A 19,151-nucleotide genomic window follows, 5' to 3' on the forward strand; every position below is an offset into this window, starting at 1 on the left:
ACACACACACACACACACACACACACACACACACACACACACACACACACACACACACACACACACACACACACACACACACACACACACACACACCAGGAGGGTTGGGGTCAATTTGAATTAAAGTCACTCAATTCAGGAAGTGATTTGATTTTTTAAAATGTAAGTTTACTTCCTGAATTGACTGACTTCAATTAGAATTAACCCAATCAATGGACAGATATGGAGGACAGAGTAAGAGAGCCATGAAAAAGGGAATGAGAAAGAGAGAGAGAGAGAAGAGTGAGTGTGAGGAAGGGAACCCTCTGTGTGGGCGTTATCATCTGGTAAAGGCTGAATAAGAAAGGAGAGAGTGAGTCAAGGCTGAATAAGAAAGGAGAGAGAGAGAGAGTTCAGGGCTGAATAAGAAAGGAGAGAGAGAGAGAGTTCAAGGCTGAATAAGAAGAGAGAGAGAGTTCAAGGCTGAATAAGAGGAGTTCAAGGCTGAATAAGAAAGGAGAGAGAGAGTTCAGGGCTGAATAAGAAAGGAGAGAGAGAGAGAGTTCAAGGCTGAAGAAGAAAGGAGAGAGAGAGTTCAAGGCTGAATAAGAAAGGAGAGAGAGAGAGTTCAAGGCTGAAGAAGAAAGGAGAGAGAGAGAGTTCAAGGCTGAAGAAGAAAGGAGAGAAAGAGAGAGTTCAGGGCTGAATAAGAAAGGAGAGAGAGAGTTCAAAGCTGAATAAGAAAGGAGAGAGAGAGAGAGTTAAGGGCTGAATAAGAAAGGAGAGAGAGAGAGAGAGAGTTCAAGGCTGAATAAGAAAGGAGAGAAAGAGAGAGTTCAGGGCTGAATAAGAAAGGAGAGAGAGAGTTCAAAGCTGAATAAGAAAGGAGAGAGAGAGAGAGTTAAGGGCTGAATAAGAAAGGAGAGAGAGAGAGAGAGAGAGAGTTCAAGGCTGAATAAGAAAGGAGAGAGAGAGAGAGAGTTCAGGGCTGAATAAGAAAGGAGAGAGAGAGAGAGTTCAAGGCTGAAGAAGAAAGGAGAGAGAGAGTTCAAGGCTGAATAAGAAAGGAGAGAGAGAGTTCAAGGCTGAAGAAGAAAGGAGAGAGAGAGAGTTCAGGGCTGAATAAGAAAGGAGAGAGAGAGAGTTCAAGGCTGAATAAGAAAGGAGAGAGAGAGAGAGAGTTCAGGGCTGAATAAGAAAGGAGAGAGAGAGAGTTCAGGGCTGAATAAGAAAGGAGAGAGAGAGAGAGTTCAAGGCTGAAGAAGAAAGGAGAGAGAGAGTTCAAGGCTGAATAAGAAAGGAGAGAGAGAGAGTTCAAGGCTGAAGAAGAAAGGAGAGAGAGAGAGTTCAGGGCTGAATAAGAAAGGAGAGAGAGAGAGTTCAAGGCTGAATAAGAAAGGAGAGAGAGAGAGAGAGTTCAGGGCTGAATAAGAAAGGAGAGAGAGAGAGAGTTCAGGGCTGAATAAGAAAGGAGAGAGAGAGTTCAGGGCTGAAGAAGAAAGGAGAGAGAGAGAGTTCAGGGCTGAATAAGAAAGGAGAGAGAGAGAGAGAGTTCAGGGCTGAATAAGAAAGGAGAGAGAGAGTCAAAGCTGAAGAAGAAAGGAGAGAGAGAGTTAAGGGCTGAATAAGAAAGGAGAGAGAGAGAGTTAAGGGCTGAATAAGAATGGAGAGAGAGAGTTAAGGACAAGAATGAGGACAAGAGAGAGAGAGAGAGAGAGAGAGAGGATGCAGGAGAAACCTCTCCTTCTCAAGTTAAAGGCCTGTGGGAGGTGTGTGTGTGTGTTAGAGTGTGCGTTTGTGCTTTGTTGGGATCAAAAACTAAACACAAAACCAATAGATAGCCAACAGGTCAGTGAATAAAATACATTGTGCTTCCACCTCAAACTTATTGGTTTAGGGTATAACTCAGGGGTGTCCAACTCATTCCATGGAGGGCCTAGAGTCTGTAGGTTTTAGTTTTTTCCATTGAATTAAGACCAAGACAACCAGGTGCTGGGAATTCCTTACTAATCAGTGATCTTAATTCACCAATCAAGTACAAGGGAGGAGCGAAAACAAGAAGACACTCGGCCCTCCGTGGAATGAGTTTGACACATGGTTTAACCTGTGAATGTCATTAATTGACCAAGTTACTATGGGAGACAGAGGATGTTTTCTGACCAATAGAAAGAGTTCCCTGAAGGTTTTCAGAAGGTTACATCCTAACATTACAAACAGTGGCCAAATGTTTATCTAAGCCGTAAAGGTCAATGATGAGTAAGAGAGAAAATGTCCTTGAAGTTCCCAGGTGGTATATCCACAGTAACAATCTTTAATACAATGAATGTTCTGGAAAATGTCCAATATAAAACTGCTCTAAGAAAACTACGCTCAACTATAACCCTGAGATCATTTTGTAGCAATTTTACAAATATTCTGGAGTATGTTCTTCGACCCTAAAATCCCAGTTCTTTGTAACTGTGTGTGTGCGAGACTGCAGGCAGGGTGCATGCCTCAGAGCATGTGTAGGCTTGTGTTTGTGCATTCACCTGTACCAGTGAGCATGCCCCTGTGTGAGAAAAGCCAAACCCATCGGAGTGTGTGAAACTTCCTAAAGAGACCAAGCGGCTCCTCTGTTTTCGGCTGTGGTCTGGTCCGAGCTTCCCCTTCCCAGAGAGGAGCTGAGTCCTTCTTTCCCTTCACTGTGGTCTGGTCAGAGCTTCCCCTTCCCAGAGAGGAGCTGAGTCCTTCTTTCCCTTCGCTGTGGTCTGGTCAGAGCTTCCCCTTCCCAGAGAGGAGCTGAGTCCTTCTTTCCCTTCACTGTGGTCTGGTCAGAGCTTCCCCTTCCCCTTCCCAGAGAGGAACTGAGTCCTTATTTCCCTTCGCTGTGGTCTGGTCCGAGCTTCCCCTTCCCAGAGAGGAGCTGAGTCCTTCTTTCCCTTCGCTGTGGTCTGGTCAGAGCTTCCCCTTCCCAGAGAGGAGCTGAGTCCTTCTTTCCCTTCGCTGTGGTCTGGTCCGAGCTTCCCCTTCCCAGAGAGGAGCTGAGTCCTTCTTTCCCTTCAGCTTCCCCTTCCCAGAGAGGAGCTGAGTCCTTCTTTCCCTTCGCTGTAGTCTGGTCCGAGCTTCCCTTCCCAGAGAAGCTGAGTCCTTCTTTCCCTTCGCTGTGGTCTGGTCAGAGCTTCCCCTTCCCAGAGAGGAGCTGAGTCCTTCTTTCCCTTCGCTGTGGTCTGGTCCGAGCTTCCCCTTCCCAGAGAGGAGCTGAGTCCTTCTTTCCCTTCACTGTGGTCTGGTCAGAGCTTCTCTTCCCAGAGAGGAGCTGAGTCCTTCTTTCCCTTCGCTGTGGTCTGGTCCGAGCTTCCCCTTCCCAGAGAGGAGCTGAGAGCTGAGTCCTTCATTCCCTTCGCTGTGGTCTGGTCCGAGCTTCCCCTTCCCAGAGAGGAGCTGAGTCCTTCTTTCCCTTCGCTGCGTCGATACTTTATCTAAGCTAAAATTATTGATCACCTCTCTCTGCTCTGCTCTCCTCTCGCCTGCCAGATACACAGAGACATAATGTACCCTACATATTTCATAGTGGGGGCTATTTTTGAAACTTGGATCTTTAAACTGCATGAAAAATTGAGAAGGACCAGTGAATGGATGGAAGGAGGGAGGGAGGGGGGAGAGAATGGCCCAGGGGGGAGAGAATGGCCCAGGGGTGAGAGAATGGCCCAGGGGCAAAGAGAAGGTGGGTGAGAAATACAGATGGGGTAAAGAAAGATGTAGAAGGGGGAGATAGAGAGAAAGAGGACGGCAAGGGAGAGAAAGATATGTCCCCCTGCCCAGTGCTTTCCATACTGGCAACACAACACTCTCTCTTGGGGGAACAGCGTCACTTCATCGGAGGGTGCCGCGTGTGCATCTGAGGGCCAATCAGAGCTTGCATGCTGCTCGGGAGTCATCAGTGCTTTCAGCAACTTAAAAACCTCACACCAACTCCCCCCTATTTCTAACCCTAAAGCAGAGAACCAGATCAGAGGCCAACAGCATACAAACACAAACACATACAAACACACACACACAGACAGACATACCCTCTTGGTGAGTTGTGTGTCCATCATGAAGTTGTGGACGTGTTTCTCTGCCTTGGTCAACTCCAGCTTCCTTGCTACCACGGCAACCACCAGAGCTGTACAGCCCGCACCCTGAGAGAGAGAAAGAGAGAGAGAGAGAGAGAGAGAGAGAGAGAGAGAGAGAGAGAGAGAGAGAGAGAGAGAGAGAGAGAGAGAGAGAGAGAGAGAGAGAGAGAGAGAGAGAGAGAGAGAGAGAGAGAGAGAGAGAGAGAGAGAGAGAGAGAGAGAGAGAGAGAGAGAGAGAGAGAGAGAGAGAGAGATGAGTCAACACAATTGTCAATCAGTGGATCTCAATTAGGAAAAGCGAGGGAAAGAAAGGTGTGAGTAAGTGAGAGAAGAGAGAGTAGAGAGAGATGGTGGTGAGTGGGGGAGAGAGAGAGAGAGAGAGAGAGAGAAGAGAGAGGAAGAGAGAGAGAGAGATGAGTCAACACAATCTGTGTATCATCAACAGTCAACAAGGATGGAGGGAGTGGGAGAGAATGAATCTCAGATGAGAGCAAGAGAGCGAGAGAGCGAGACTTGAGAGAGAGACAATATGACATTTGAAATGTCTCTATTACATTGGAACTTTTGTGAGTGTAATGATTACTGCTCATTTGAAATTTTTATTTGACTTTGTTTATCTATTTCACTTGCTTTGGCATTGTAAAGATATGTTTCCCATGCCAATAAAGCCCCTTAAATAGAAATTGAAATTGAATTGAAAGAGAGAGAGTTAAAGAATATCGCGTCTCAAAATCTAATGTTCTCAGACATTTTCATTCGTCTAGAATGGTCTGAAGTCCAACTTCAAGTCAAGATTCTATGCATTAGGAGAAATCTGCAAGCCTCAATCCCAAACGAATAAGATTTCAATCTAATTAGATGGTGCCAGTCTGAATTAGATGGTGCCAATCCTTTCCATTGACTTGGGATTGATGGCTGTAGATTCCTCCTAATGCATGCAGCTAACAGGGTCTAACAGGGTCTAACAGGGTCTAACAGGGTCTAAAGATAGAATGTGGAATACTACTTTAGAAAACGACAAAACATCTGACGTTAGGAAAATGTCTGACAAACTTTGATTTTAGGGAGAACTGTGGCTTGAATAGAGTCTCACAGACATCCCTGGGAGAGAGAGACGGAAAGAGATAGAGAGAGAAAGGACAGGAAGTTAATTACATTTCATATTAAATACTGTTTTGTACGGTAGAGAAGGAGAAAACTTCTTTCTGAAGAGGGAGATAGAGAGGGAGGAGAAAGAGAGGGAACAGGAATGTGCTGGTGAGAGAGGAGGAGAGGAAGGAGGAGAGAGGAGGAGAGGGAGGAGGAGAGAGGAGGAGGAGAGGGGATGAGGAGAGAGGGGGAGAGGGAGGAGGAGAGAGGAGAGGGAGGAGAGAGGAGGAGAAGAGGTGATGAGAGGGAGGAGGAGGAGAAAGGAGGAGGAGGAGGAGGAGGAGGAGGAGGAGGAGGAGGAGGAGGAGGAGGAGGAGGAGGAGGAGGAGGAGGAGGAGGAGGAGGAGGAGGAGGAGGAGGAGGAGGAGGAGGAGGAGAAAAGAGAGGGAACAGGAATGTGCTGGTGAGAGAGGAGGAGAGGGAGGGTGAGAGAGGAGGAGAGGGAGGAGAGGGAGGAGGAGAGAGGAGGAGGAGAGGGGATGAGGAGAGAGGGGGAGAGGGAGGAGGAGAGAGGAGGAGGAGAGGGGATGAGAGGGAGGAGGAGGAGAAGGAGGAGGAGGAGAAAGAGAGGGAACAGGAATGTGCTGGTGAGAGAGGAGGAGAGGGAGAGTGAGGGAGGAGGAGAGGGAAGAGGAGAGAGGAGGAGGAGAAAGAGAAGAGGAGAAAGAGAGGAGGAGAGGGAGATAGAGAGAGGAGGAGGGAGGAGGAGAGGGAGATGGAGGGATGAAGTAGGTATTAATGAGGTCACATAACTCCTGAAAAGAAATGAATTAGGATTAACCATGTTTAATCCAAATATGTGTGTGCGTGCGTGCATACTGAATGTTGATAAACCTGTAGCTAATGGACTAGACTTTCATGCACCCTCTTGAAAAAACAAGGCACTTTTGCTGAAAATAACTTTAGCGAGCGCATCTAAAACATAAAAGACAAAAAGTCAGTGACCACATCTTTACTCTCCGAACACTCTCACTATTTGTAAAATATCAATAAAATATAGTGAAAGCCTCGCAATGTTTTTATGTGTGTGTGTACATGTATGTCTGTGTATGAGTGGGTTAACAAAGTAACACTGATTTCAAACTAAATATCTGTCATAAACAGGGAACCACCCATCTGTCCTCTAGGTCATAAAACATGTCTCTCTCTCTCTCTCTCTCTCTCTCTCTCTCTCTCTCTCTCTCTCTCTCTCTCTCTCCCCCTCTCTCTCTCTCTCTCTCTCCCCTCTCTCTCTCTCTCTCTCTCTCTCTCTCCCCCTCTCTCTCTCTCTCTCTCTCTCTCTCTCTCTCTCTCTCTCTCTCTCTCTCTCTCTCTCTCTCTCTCTCTCTCTCTCTCTCTCTCTCTCTCTCTCTCTCTCTCTCTCTCTCTCTCTCTCTCTCTCTCTCTCTCTCTCTCTCTCATAAACATATCCAGGGACAGAAGACAAATCTTTGTAATGAAACGCACACACGTACACAGCCATATGCACATACACAGCCATATGCAAGTACACAGCCATATGCAAGTACACAGCCATATGCAAGTACACAGCCATATGCAAGTACACAGCCATATGCACATACACAGCCATATGCACATACACAGCCATATGCACATACACAGCCATATGCACATACACAGCCATATGCACGTACACAGCCATATGCACATACACAGCCATATGCACATACACAGCCATATGCACATACACAGCCATATGCACATACACAGCCATATGCACATACACAGCCATATGCACATACACAGCAACAGCCATATGAACATGATAAAATGAAAAGCCTTGCAGAGTGACATGTTTTTGTAATCTATTTGTCATACATTAACAAACTCCCCCATTCCACTCCCCTCTTTTTAACTCCCACACACACACACATGCACGCGCGCACGCACGCACACACACTGACACCTGCCCCCCTGCCCCCCCCCCCCTCCAGCCTCAGGGCAGTGGTATATTCCAACACTGTTGGCCTTCGCTGTTGTCATAGAGACGAGGGTGAGAATTCCCCCGATAGAAAGTCATTATAATCACTTTCAACCAGAGACAAATCACATCCTGTACTCACTCACTCTTTCTCTCTCTTCAACCTCTTATCCTCTCTCTCTCTCTCTCTCTCTGACCTCTCACCTCCTCTTTCCCTTCTCTGCTCATCCTCCTTGTTCTTTCTGTTCCTCTCTATCTTTCTCTCTGTATCTTTCTCCATCCATCCCCCTCTTCTGGTGAACAGAAACAAAAACCTCTCAGAGACAGAGACCCTGTCTATATAACTCTTTTGTGTGTGTCTGTGTGTCTGTGTGTCTGTGTGTGTGTGTGTGTGTGTGTGTATTTGTGTGTGTTTATGTCTATGTGCATGATCTTGCATATGTGTGTGTGTTTTTGTATGTACATGTGTTTGTGTTTGTGTGTGTGTGTTTGAGTGTGTGTTTGAGTGAGTGAGCGTGTTGTCTGCGATGTATCTGGAATCATATTGAGAGTCAAGCTCTGTGATAGTAGTGTGTGTAGGATGCAGTCAGTAACAGCGGGTATGGGAGTATCTGTGTCCACCCCGTGTGTGTGTGTGTATCTGGCTTTGTAAGTGAAGGTGTGGGCGTATGTTGGTGTGAGCAGGAACAGACAGGAAGACAGATACAGAGAAAGAGGCTGACAGAATAAAGGGACAAGGAGAGAAGAACTGAATGAATGAATGGATGGATGGAGAGAGAAACAGCAGAAAAATAGAGAGAAGACAAAAGACAAAGAGAGTAAAAGAGAGAGATGGATAGTGGGAGAGAGAGAGAAACAGAAGAAAAATAGAGAGAAGACAAAAGACAAAGAGAGTAAAAGAGAGAGATGGATAGTGGGAGAGAGAGAGAAACAGAAGAAAAATAGAGAGAAGACAAAAGACAAAGAGAGTAAAAGAGATAGATGGATAGAGGGAGAGAGAGAGAAACAGAAGAAAAATAGAGAGAAGACAAAAGACAAAGAGAGTAAAAGAGAGAGATGGATAGTGGGAGAGAGAGAGAAACAGCAGAAAAATAGAGAGAAGACAAAAGACAAAGAGTAAAAGAGAGATGGATAGTGGGAGAGAGAGAGAAACAGCAGAAAAATAGAGAGAAGACAAAAGACAAAGAGAGTAAAAGAGAGAGATGGATAGTGGGAGAGAGAGAGAAACAGAAGAAAAATAGAGAGAAGACAAAAGACAAAGAGAGTAAAAGAGATAGATGGATAGAGGGAGAGAGAGAGAAACAGAAGAAAAATAGAGAGAAGACAAAAGACAAAGAGAGTAAAAGAGAGAGATGGATAGTGGGAGAGAGAGAGAAACAGCAGAAAAATAGAGAGAAGACAAAAGACAAAGAGTAAAAGAGAGATGGATAGTGGGAGAGAGAGAGAAACAGCAGAAAAATAGAGAGAAGACAAAAGACAAAGAGAGTAAAAGAGAGATTGATAGTGGGAGAGAGAGAGAAACAGCAGAAAAATAGAGAGAAGACAAAAGACAAAGAGAGTAAAAGAGAGAGATTGATAGAGGGAGAGAGAGAGAAACAGCAGAAAAATAGAGAGAAGACAAAAGACAAAGAGAGTAAAAGAGAGAGATTGATAGTGGGAGAGAGAGAGAAACAGCAGAAAAATAGAGAGAAGACAAAAGACAAAGAGAGTAAAAGAGAGAGATTGATAGAGGGAGAGAGAGAGAAACAGCAGAAAAATAGAGAGAAGACAAAAGACAAAGAGTAAAAGAGAGAGATTGATAGAGGGAGAGAGAGAGAAACAGCAGAAAAATAGAGAGAAGACAAAAGACAAAGAGTAAAAGAGAGATGGATAGTGGGAGAGAGAGAGAAACAGAAGAAAAATAGAGAGAAGACAAAAGACAAAGAGTAAAAGAGAGATGGATAGTGGGAGAGAGAGAGAAACAGAAGAAAAATAGAGAGAAGACAAAAGACAAAGAGAGTAAAAGAGAGAGATTGATAGAGGGAGAGAGAGAGAAACAGAAGAAAAATAGAGAGAAGACAAAAGACAAAGAGAGAGATGGATAGTGGGAGAGAGAGAGAAACAGGAAAAATAGAGAGAAGACAAAAGACAAAGAGTAAAAGGGATGGATAGTGGGGAGAGAGAAAACAGCAGAAAAATAGAGAGAAGACAAAAGACAAAGAGTAAAAGAGAGATGGATAGTGGGAGAGAGAGAGAAACAGCAGAAAAATAGAAAAGACAAAAGACAAAGAGTAAAACAGAAGAAAAATAGACAAAAGACAAAGAGAGTAAAAGAGAGAGATGGATAGTGGGAGAGAGAGAGAAACAGAAGAAAAATAGAGAGAAGACAAAAGACAAAGAGAGTAAAAGAGAGAGATGGATAGTGGGAGAGAGAGAGAAACAGAAGAAAAATAGAGAGAAGACAAAAGACAAAGAGAGTAAAAGAGATAGATGGATAGAGGGAGAGAGAGAGAAACAGAAGAAAAATAGAGAGAAGACAAAAGACAAAGAGAGTAAAAGAGAGATTGATGGATAGTGGGAGAGAGAGAAACAGAAGAAAAATAGAGAGAAGACAAAAGACAAAGAGAGTAAAAGAGAGAGATGGATAGTGGGAGAGAGAGAGAAACAGAAGAAAAATAGAGAGAAGACAAAAGACAAAGAGAGTAAAAGAGATAGATGGATAGAGGGAGAGAGAGAGAAACAGAAGAAAAATAGAGAGAAGACAAAAGACAAAGAGAGTAAAAGAGAGAGATGGATAGTGGGAGAGAGAGAGAAACAGCAGAAAAATAGAGAGAAGACAAAAGACAAAGAGTAAAAGAGAGATGGATAGTGGGAGAGAGAGAGAAACAGCAGAAAAATAGAGAGAAGACAAAAGACAAAGAGAGTAAAAGAGAGATTGATAGTGGGAGAGAGAGAGAGAGATGGATAGAGAGAGAGAAAGAAAAATAGAGAGAAGACAAAAGACAAAGAGAGTAAAAGAGAGAGATGGAGCAGAAAAATAGAGAGAAGACAAAAGACAAAGAGAGTAAAAGAGAGATTGATAGTGGAGAGAGAGAGAAGAAAAATAGAGAGAAGACAGAAGAAAAATAGAGAGAAGACAAAAGACAAAGACAAAGAGTAAAAGAGAGATTGATAGAGGGAGAGAGAGAGAAACAGAAGAAAAATAGAGAGAAGACAAAAGACAAAGAGAGTAAAAGAGAGAGATGGATAGTGGGAGAGAGAGAGAAACAGCAGAAAAATAGAGAGAAGACAAAAGACAAAGAGTAAAAGAGAGATGGATAGTGGGAGAGAGAGAGAAACAGAAGAAAAATAGAGAGAAGACAAAAGACAAAGAGAGTAAAAGAGAGAGATTGATAGAGGGAGAGAGAGAGAAACAGAAGAAAAATAGAGAGAAGACAAAAGACAAAGAGTAAAAGAGAGATGGATAGTGGGAGAGAGAGAGAAACAGCAGAAAAATAGAGAGAAGACAAAAGACAAAGAGAGTAAAAGAGAGAGATGGATAGTGGGAGAGAGAGAGAAACAGCAGAAAAATAGAGAGAAGACAAAAGACAAAGAGAGTAAAAGAGAGAGATGGATAGTGGGAGAGAGAGAGAAACAGCAGAAAAATAGAGAGAAGACAAAAGACAAAGAGAGTAAAAGAGATAGATGGATAGAGGGAGAGAGAGAGAAACAGAAGAAAAATAGAGAGAAGACAAAAGACAAAGAGAGTAAAAGAGAGAGATGGATAGTGGGAGAGAGAGAGAAACAGCAGAAAAATAGAGAGAAGACAAAAGACAAAGAGTAAAAGAGAGATGGATAGTGGGGGAGAGAGAGAAACAGCAGAAAAATAGAGAGAAGACAAAAGACAAAGAGAGTAAAAGAGAGATGGATAGTGGGAGAGAGAGAAACAGAAACAGCAGAAAAATAGAGAGAAGACAAAAAAATAGAGAGAAGACAAAAGACAAAGAGAGTAAAAGACAAAGAGTAAAAGAGAGATGGATAGTGGGAGAGAGAGAGAAACAGCAGAAAAATAGAGAGAAGACAAAAGACAAAGAGAGTAAAAGAGATAGATGGATAGTGGGAGAGAGAAACAGAGAGAAACAGACAGAAAAATAGAGAGAAGACAAAAGACAAAGAGAGTAAAAGAGAGAGATGGATAGTGGGAGAGAGAGAGAAACAGCAGAAAAATAGAGAGAAGACAAAAGACAAAGAGTAAAAGAGAGATGGATAGTGGGAGAGAGAGAGAAACAGCAGAAAAATAGAGAGAAGACAAAAGACAAAGAGAGTAAAAGAGAGATTGATAGTGGGAGAGAGAGAGAAACAGCAGAAAAATAGAGAGAAGACAAAAGACAAAGAGAGTAAAAGAGAGATTGATAGTGGGAGAGAGAGAGAAACAGCAGAAAAATAGAGAGAAGACAAAAGACAAAGAGAGTAAAAGAGAGAGATTGATAGAGGGAGAGAGAGAGAAACAGCAGAAAAATAGAGAGAAGACAAAAGACAAAGAGAGTAAAAGAGAGATTGATAGAGGGAGAGAGAGAGAAACAGCAGAAAAATAGAGAGAAGACAAAAGACAAAGAGAGTAAAAGAGAGAGATTGATAGAGGGAGAGAGAGAGAAACAGCAGAAAAATAGAGAGAAGACAAAAGACAAAGAGTAAAAGAGAGATGGATAGTGGGAGAGAGAGAGAAACAGAAGAAAAATAGAGAGAAGACAAAAGACAAAGAGTAAAAGAGAGATGGATAGTGGGAGAGAGAGAGAAACAGAAGAAAAATAGAGAGAAGACAAAAGACAAAGAGAGTAAAAGAGAGAGATTGATAGAGGGAGAGAGAGAGAAACAGAAGAAAAATAGAGAGAAGACAAAAGACAAAGAGAGTAAAAGAGAGAGATGGATAGTGGGAGAGAGAGAGAAACAGCAGAAAAAAATAGAGAGAAGACAAAAGACAAAGAGTAAAAGAGAGATGGATAGTGGGAGAGAGAGAGAAACAGAAGAAAAATAGAGAGAAGACAAAAGACAAAGAGTAAAAGAGAGATGGATAGTGGGAGAGAGAGAGAAACAGAAGAAGAAATAGAGAGAAGACAAAAGACAAAGAGAGTAAAAGAGAGAGATTGATAGAGGGAGAGAGAGAGAAACAGAAGAAAAATAGAGAGAAGACAAAAGACAAAGAGAGTAAAAGAGAGAGATGGATAGTGGGAGAGAGAGAGAAACAGAGAAAAATAGAGAGAAGACAAAAGACAAAGAGTAAAAGAGAGATGGATAGTGGGAGAGAGAGAGAACAGCAAAAAATAGAGAGAAGAGACAAAAGACAAAGAAAAATAGAGAGAAGAAAACAAAGAGAGATGGATAGTGGGAGAGAGAGAAAACAGCAGAAAAATAGAGAGAAGACAAAAGACAAAGAGTAAAAGAGAGATGGATAGTGGGAGAGAGAGAGAAACAGAAGAAAAATAGAGAGAAGACAAAAGACAAAGAGAGTAAAGAGAGAGATGGATAGTGGGAGAGAGAGAGAAACAGCAGAAAAATAGAGAGAAGACAAAAGACAAAGAGAGTAAAAGAGAGATGGAAGTGGGAGAGAGAGAGAGATGGATAGAGAGAGAGACAGCAAAAAATAGAGAGAGTAAAAGAGAGATGGATAGTGGGAGAGAGAGAGAAACAGCAGAAAAATAGAGAGAAGACAAAAGACAAAGAGTAAAAGAGAGATGGATAGTGGGAGAGAGAGAGAAACAGCAGAAAAATAGAGAGAAGACAAAAGACAAAGAGAGTAAAAGAGATAGATGGATAGTAAAAGGGATGATAGAGAGAGAAGAAACAGCAGAAAAATAGAGAGAAGACAAAAGACAAAGAGAGTAAAAGAGAGAGATGGATAGTGGGAGAGAGAGAGAAACAGCAGAAAAATAGAGAGAAGACAAAAGACAAAGAGTAAAAGAGAGATGGATAGTGGGAGAGAGAGAGAAACAGCAGAAAAATAGAGAGAAGACAAAAGACAAAGAGAGTAAAAGAGAGATTGATAGTGGGAGAGAGAGAGAAACAGAAGAAAAATAGAGAGAAGACAAAAGACAAAGAGAGTAAAAGAGAGATTGATAGTGGGAGAGAGAGAGAAACAGCAGAAAAATAGAGAGAAGACAAAAGACAAAGAGAGTAAAAGAGAGATAGATTGATAGGAGAAGAGAGAGAAACAGCAGAAAAATAGAGAGAAGACAAAAGACAAAGAGAGTAAAAGAGAGAGATTGATAGAGGGAGAGAGAGAGAAACAGCAGAAAAATAGACAAAGAGAAGACAAAAGACAAAGAGAGAAGTAAAAGAGAGAAAGAGATTGATAGAGGGAGAGAGAGAGAAACAGCAAAGAAAAATAGAGAGAAGACAAAAGACAAAGAGAGAGTAAAAGAGAGAGATGGATAGTGGGAGAGAGAGAGAAACAGAAAAAATAGAAAAAAAAGACAAAGAGTAAAAGAGAGATGGACAAAAGACAAAGAAAAAAAGAGAGAAGACAAAAGATAAAAGAGAGATGGGAGAGAGAGAGAAACAGAAGAAAAATAGAGAGAAGACAAAAGACAAAGAGAGTAAAAGAGAGAGAAACAGATAGAGGGAGAGAGAGAAAAGAAACAGAAGAAAAATAGAGAAAAATAGAAGACAAAAGACAAAGAGAGTAAAAGAGAGAGATGGATAGTGGGAGAGAGAGAGAAACAGCAGAAAAATAGAGAGAAGACAAAAGACAAAGAGTAAAAGAGAGATGGATAGTGGGAGAGAGAGAGAAACAGAAGAAAAATAGAGAGAAGACAAAAGACAAAGAGAGTAAAAGAGAGATGGATAGTGGGAGAGAGAGAGAAACAGAAGAAAAATAGAGAGAAGACAAAAGACAAAGAGAGTAAAAGAGAGAGATTGATAGAGGGAGAGAGAGAGAAACAGAAGAAAAATAGAGAGAAGACAAAAGACAAAGAGAGTAAAAGAGAGAGATGGATAGTGGGAGAGAGAGAGAAACAGCAGAAAAATAGAGAGAAGACAAAAGACAAAGAGTAAAAGAGAGATGGATAGTGGGAGAGAGAGAGAAACAGCAGAAAAATAGAGAGAAGACAAAAGACAAAGAGTAAAAGAGAGATGGATAGTGGGAGAGAGAGAGAAACAGAAGAAAAATAGAGAGAAGACAAAAGACAAAGAGAGTAAAAGAGAGAGATGGATAGTGGGAGAGAGAGAGAAACAGCAGAAAAATAGAGAGAAGACAAAAGACAAAGAGAGTAAAAGAGATAGATGATAGAGGGAGAGAGAGAGAAACAGCAGAAAAATAGAGAGACAAAAGACAAAGAGTAAAAGAGAGATGGATAGTGGGGGAGAGAGAGAAACAGCAGAAAAATAGAGAGAAGACAAAAGACAAAGAGTAAAAGAGAGATGGATAGTGGGAGAGAGAGAAAACAAAAGACAGAAAAATAGAGAGAAGACAAAAGACAAAGAGTAAAAAAAGAGAGATGGATAGTGGGAGAGAGAGAGAAACAGCAGAAAAATAGAGAGAAGACAAAAGACAAAGAGAGTAAAAGAGATAGATGGATAGTGGGAGAGAGAGAGAAACAGCAGAAAAATAGAGAGAAGACAAAAGACAAAGAGAGTAAAAGAGAGAGATGGATAGTGGGAGAGAGAGAGAAACAGCAGAAAAATAGAGAGAAGACAAAAGACAAAGAGTAAAAGAGAGATGGATAGTGGGAGAGAGAGAGAAACAGCAGAAAAATAGAGAGAAGACAAAAGACAAAGAAAAATAGAGAGAAGACAAAAGACAAAGATTGATAGATGGGAGAGAGAGAGAAACAGCAGAAAAATAGAGAGAAGACAAAAGACAAAGAGAGTAAAAGAGAGATTGATAGTGGGAGAGAGAGAGAAACAGCAGAAAAATAGAGAGAAGACAAAAGACAAAGAGAGTAAAAGAGAGAGATTGATAGAGGGAGAGAGAGAGAAACAGCAGAAAAATAGAGAGAAGACAAAAGACAAAGAGAGTAAAAGAGAGAGATGGATAGTGGGAGAGAGAGAGAAACAGCAGAAAAATAGAGAGAAGACAAAAGACAAAGAGTAAAAGAGAGATGGATAGTGGGAGAGAGAGAGAAACAGAAGAAAAATAGAGAGAAGACAAAAGACAAAGAGTAAAAGAGAGATGGATAGTGGGAGAGAGAGAGAAACAGAAGAAAAATAGAGAGAAGACAAAAGACAAAGAGAGTAAAAGAGAGAGATTGATAGAGGGAGAGAGAGAGAAACAGAAGAAAAATAGAGAGAAGACAAAAGACAAAGAGAGTAAAAGAGAGAGATTGATAGAGGATTGAGAGGAGAGAGAGAGAAAAATAGAACAGAAGAAATAGAGAGAAGACAAAAGACAAAGAGAGTAAAAGAGAGAGATTGATAGAGGGAGAGAGAGAGAAACAGAAGAAAAATAGAGAGAAGACAAAAGACAAAGAGAGTAAAAGAGAGAGATTGATAGAGGGAGAGAGGGAGAAAGAAGGAGCGAGGAAGAGACAGAGATCACCTGACTGAAATATACACAAACAAAAACAGAAAGAGAAGAGAGAGATGGGTAGAGGGAGAGAGGGAGAAAGAAGGAGGGAGAGAAAGAGCCGTCAATACTGACACTAACGAGAGAGAGAGAGAGAGAGAGAGAGAGAGAGAGAGAGAGAGAGAGAGAGAGAGAGAGAGAGAGAGAGAGAGAGAGAGAGAGAGAGAGAGAGAGAGAGAGAGAGAGAGAGAGAGAGAGAGAGAAAGTTGGGGCCTTCATTACACAGTTGAGAACAGAGACACACACACAGTCCATTAGACTCAGAGCACAGATGCAGGCTAATACAGGGGGATAAACAGACTACATAAATGACAGAATTCCCCCTAATCCTGGACCTAGTGACCGAGAGAGGACAGGAGATATGAGGACAGAGAGAGAGGACAGAGAGAGAGGAAAGGAGATATGAGGACAGAGAGAGAGGACAGAGAGAGAGGAAAGGAGATATGAGGACAGAGAGAGAGGACAGGAGATATGAGGACAGAGAGAGAGGACAGAGAGAGAGGACAGAGAGAGAGGACAGAGAGAGAGGACAGGAGATATGAGGACAGAGAGAGAGGACAGAGACAGAAGGAGGACGGGAGATATGAGGACAGAGAGAGGACAGAGAGAGAGGAAAGGAGATATGAGGACAGAGAGAGAGGACAGAGAGAGAGGAAAGGAGATATGAGGACAGAGAGAGAGGAAAGGAGATATGAGGACAGGAGATATGAGGACAGAGAGAGAGGACAGAGAGAGAGGACAGAGAGAGAGGACAGGAGATATGAGGACAGAGAGAGAGGACAGGAGATATGAGGACAGAGAGAGGACAGGAGATATGAGGACAAAGAGAGAGGATAGGAGATATGAGGACAGAGAGAGAGGGAGGACAGGAAATATGAGGACAGAGAGAGAGGGAGGGAGTAGGACAGAGAGAAAGAGAGGGAAGGAGGAGGACAGAGAGAAAGAGAGGACAGGAGATATGAGGACAGAGAGAGAGGGAGGACAGGAAATATGAGGACAGAGAGAGAGGGATGGAGGAGGACAGAGAGAGAGGGAGGGAGTAGGACAGAGAGAAAGAGAGGACAGGAGATAGGAGGACAGAGAGAGAGGGAGGACAGGAAATATGAGGACAGAGAGAGAGGGAGGGAGGAGGACAGAGATAAAGAGAGGGAAGGAGGAGGACAGAGAGAAAGAGAGGACAGGAGATATACGGACAGAGCAATAGAGAGGACAGGAGATAGGACAGAGAGAAAGAGAGGACATGAGATAGGAGGACAGAGTGATAGAGGACAGGAGATAGGAGGACAGAGTGTTAGAGGACAGGAGATAGGAGGACAGAGTGATAGAGGACAGGAGATAGGAGGACAGAGAGAAAGAGAGGACAGGAGATAGGAGGACAGAGAGAAAGAGAGGACAGGAGATAGGAGGACAGAGTGATAGAGGACAGGAGATAGGAGGACAGAGTGATAGAGGACAGGAGATAGGAGGACAGAGTGATAGAGAGGACAGGAGATAGGAGGACAGAGTGATAGAGGACAGGAGATAGGAGGACAGAGTGATAGAGGACAGGAGATAGGAGGACAGAGTGTTAGAGGACAGGAGATAGGAGGACAGAGTGTTAGAGGACAGGAGATAGGAGGACAGAGTGATAGAGGACAGGAGATAGGAGGACAGAGAGAAAGAGAGGACAGGAGATAGGAGGACAGAGTGATAGAGGACAGGAGATAGGAGGACAGAGTGATAGAGGACAGGAGATAGGAGGACAGAGTGATAGAGAGGACAGGAGATAGGAGGACAGAGTGATAGAGGACAGGAGATAGGAGGACAGAGTGATAGAGGACAGGAGATAGGAGGACAGAGTGATAGAGGACAGGAGATAGGAGGACAGAGAGAAAGAGGACAGGAGATATACGGACAGAGCGAGAGAGGACAGGAGATAAGAGGACAGAGTGATAGAGGACAGGAGATAGGAGGACAGAGTGATAGAGGACAGGAGATAGGAGGACAGAGTGTTAGAGGACAGGAGATAGGAGGACAGAGTGTTAGAGGACAGGAGATAGGAGGACAGAGTGATAGAGGACAGGAGATAGGAGGACAGAGAGAAAGAGAGGACAGGAGATAGGAGGACAGAGTGATAGAGGACAGGAGATAGGAGGACAGAGTGATAGAGGACAGGAGATAGGAGGACAGAGTGATAGAGGACAGGAGATAGGAGGACAGAGAGAAAGAGAGGACAGGAGATATACGGACAGAGCAATAGAGAGGACAGGAGATAGGAGGACAGAGAGAAAGAGAGGACAGGAGATAGGAGGACAGAGTGATAGAGGACAGGAGATAGGAGGACAGAGTGATAGAGGACAGGAGATATACGGACAGAGCAATAGAGAGGACAGGAAATAGGAGGACAGAGAGATAGAGGACAGGAGATAGGAGGACAGAGTGATAGAGGACAGGAGATAGGAGGACAGAGCAATAGAGAGGACAGGAGATAGGAGGACAGAGTGATAGAGGACAGGAGATAGGAGGACAGAGAGAAAGAGAGGACAGGAGATATATGGACAGAGCAATAGAGAGGACAGGAGATAGGAGGACAGAGAGAAAGAGAGGACAGGAGATAGGAGGACAGAGTGATAGAGGACAGGAGATAGGAGGACAGAGTGATAGAGGAAAGGAGATATACGGACAGAGCAATAGAGAGGACAGGAGATAGGAGGACAGAGTGATAGAGGACAGGAGATAGGAGGACAGAGTGATAGAGGACAGGAGATAGGAGGACAGAGTGATAGAGGACAGGAGATAGGAGGACAGAGAGAAAGAGACGACAGGAGATAGGAGGACAGAGAGAAAGAGAGGACAGGAGATAGGAGGACAGAGAGAAAGAGAGGGAGGGAGGTGGACAAGAAGAAAGAATCTCAGAAAGAAAGAGAAAGGGGTGACATTGATACACACACAAAATACACACACACACACACAACCATAAACATGGTGGTACCATGATGCCGGTTAGTAAACAGACTCCTTTGCCACAGTACGTGTGAGGCACCATGTCTCCGTAGCCAATAGACAGGAAGGTGATAGAGATGAGCCACATCGCCCCCAGGAAGTTACTGGTCACATCCTGGGCATCATGATACCTGAGGAGAGAGAGACAGGAAGTTACTGGTCACAACCTGGGCATCATGATACCTAGGGAGAGAGAGACAGGAAGTTACTGGTCACATCCTGGGCATCATGATACCTAGGGAGAGAGAGACAGGAAGTTACTGGTCACATCCTGGGCATCATGATACCTAGGGAGAGAGAGACAGGAAGTTACTGGTCACATCCTGGGCATCATGATACCTAGGGAGAGAGAGACAGGAAGTTACTGGTCACATCCTGGGCATCATGATACCTAGGGAGAGAGAGACAGGAAAAGTCTGCAGCACCCGGTCTCACCCTACTAGAATCCGATGTCAAATGTCTACTGTTTGCTGATGATCTGGTGCTTCTGTCACTAACCAAGGAGGGC

At 43.3% G+C, this 19,151-nt stretch overlaps 1 protein-coding gene across 1 annotated transcript in view; it reads right to left on the reverse strand.

The window, feature by feature from the left end:
* Positions 1–19,151, reverse strand: part of kcnn3 (potassium intermediate/small conductance calcium-activated channel, subfamily N, member 3) — a 111,391-nt gene that overhangs the window by 23,380 nt on the left and 68,860 nt on the right. Inside the window, exons 6-7 of the mRNA XM_046303238.1 lie at positions 18,633–18,774; positions 4,029–4,139 (exon numbers count right to left, since the gene is read on the reverse strand). Coding sequence (XP_046159194.1) covers positions 4,029–4,139; positions 18,633–18,774 — 253 coding nt within the window. The remainder of the gene's footprint in view (positions 1–4,028; positions 4,140–18,632; positions 18,775–19,151) is intronic.

Source organism: Oncorhynchus gorbuscha, linkage group LG15 (assembly GCF_021184085.1).
Source record: "Oncorhynchus gorbuscha isolate QuinsamMale2020 ecotype Even-year linkage group LG15, OgorEven_v1.0, whole genome shotgun sequence".
NCBI classification, from domain to species: Eukaryota; Metazoa; Chordata; class Actinopteri; order Salmoniformes; family Salmonidae; genus Oncorhynchus; species Oncorhynchus gorbuscha.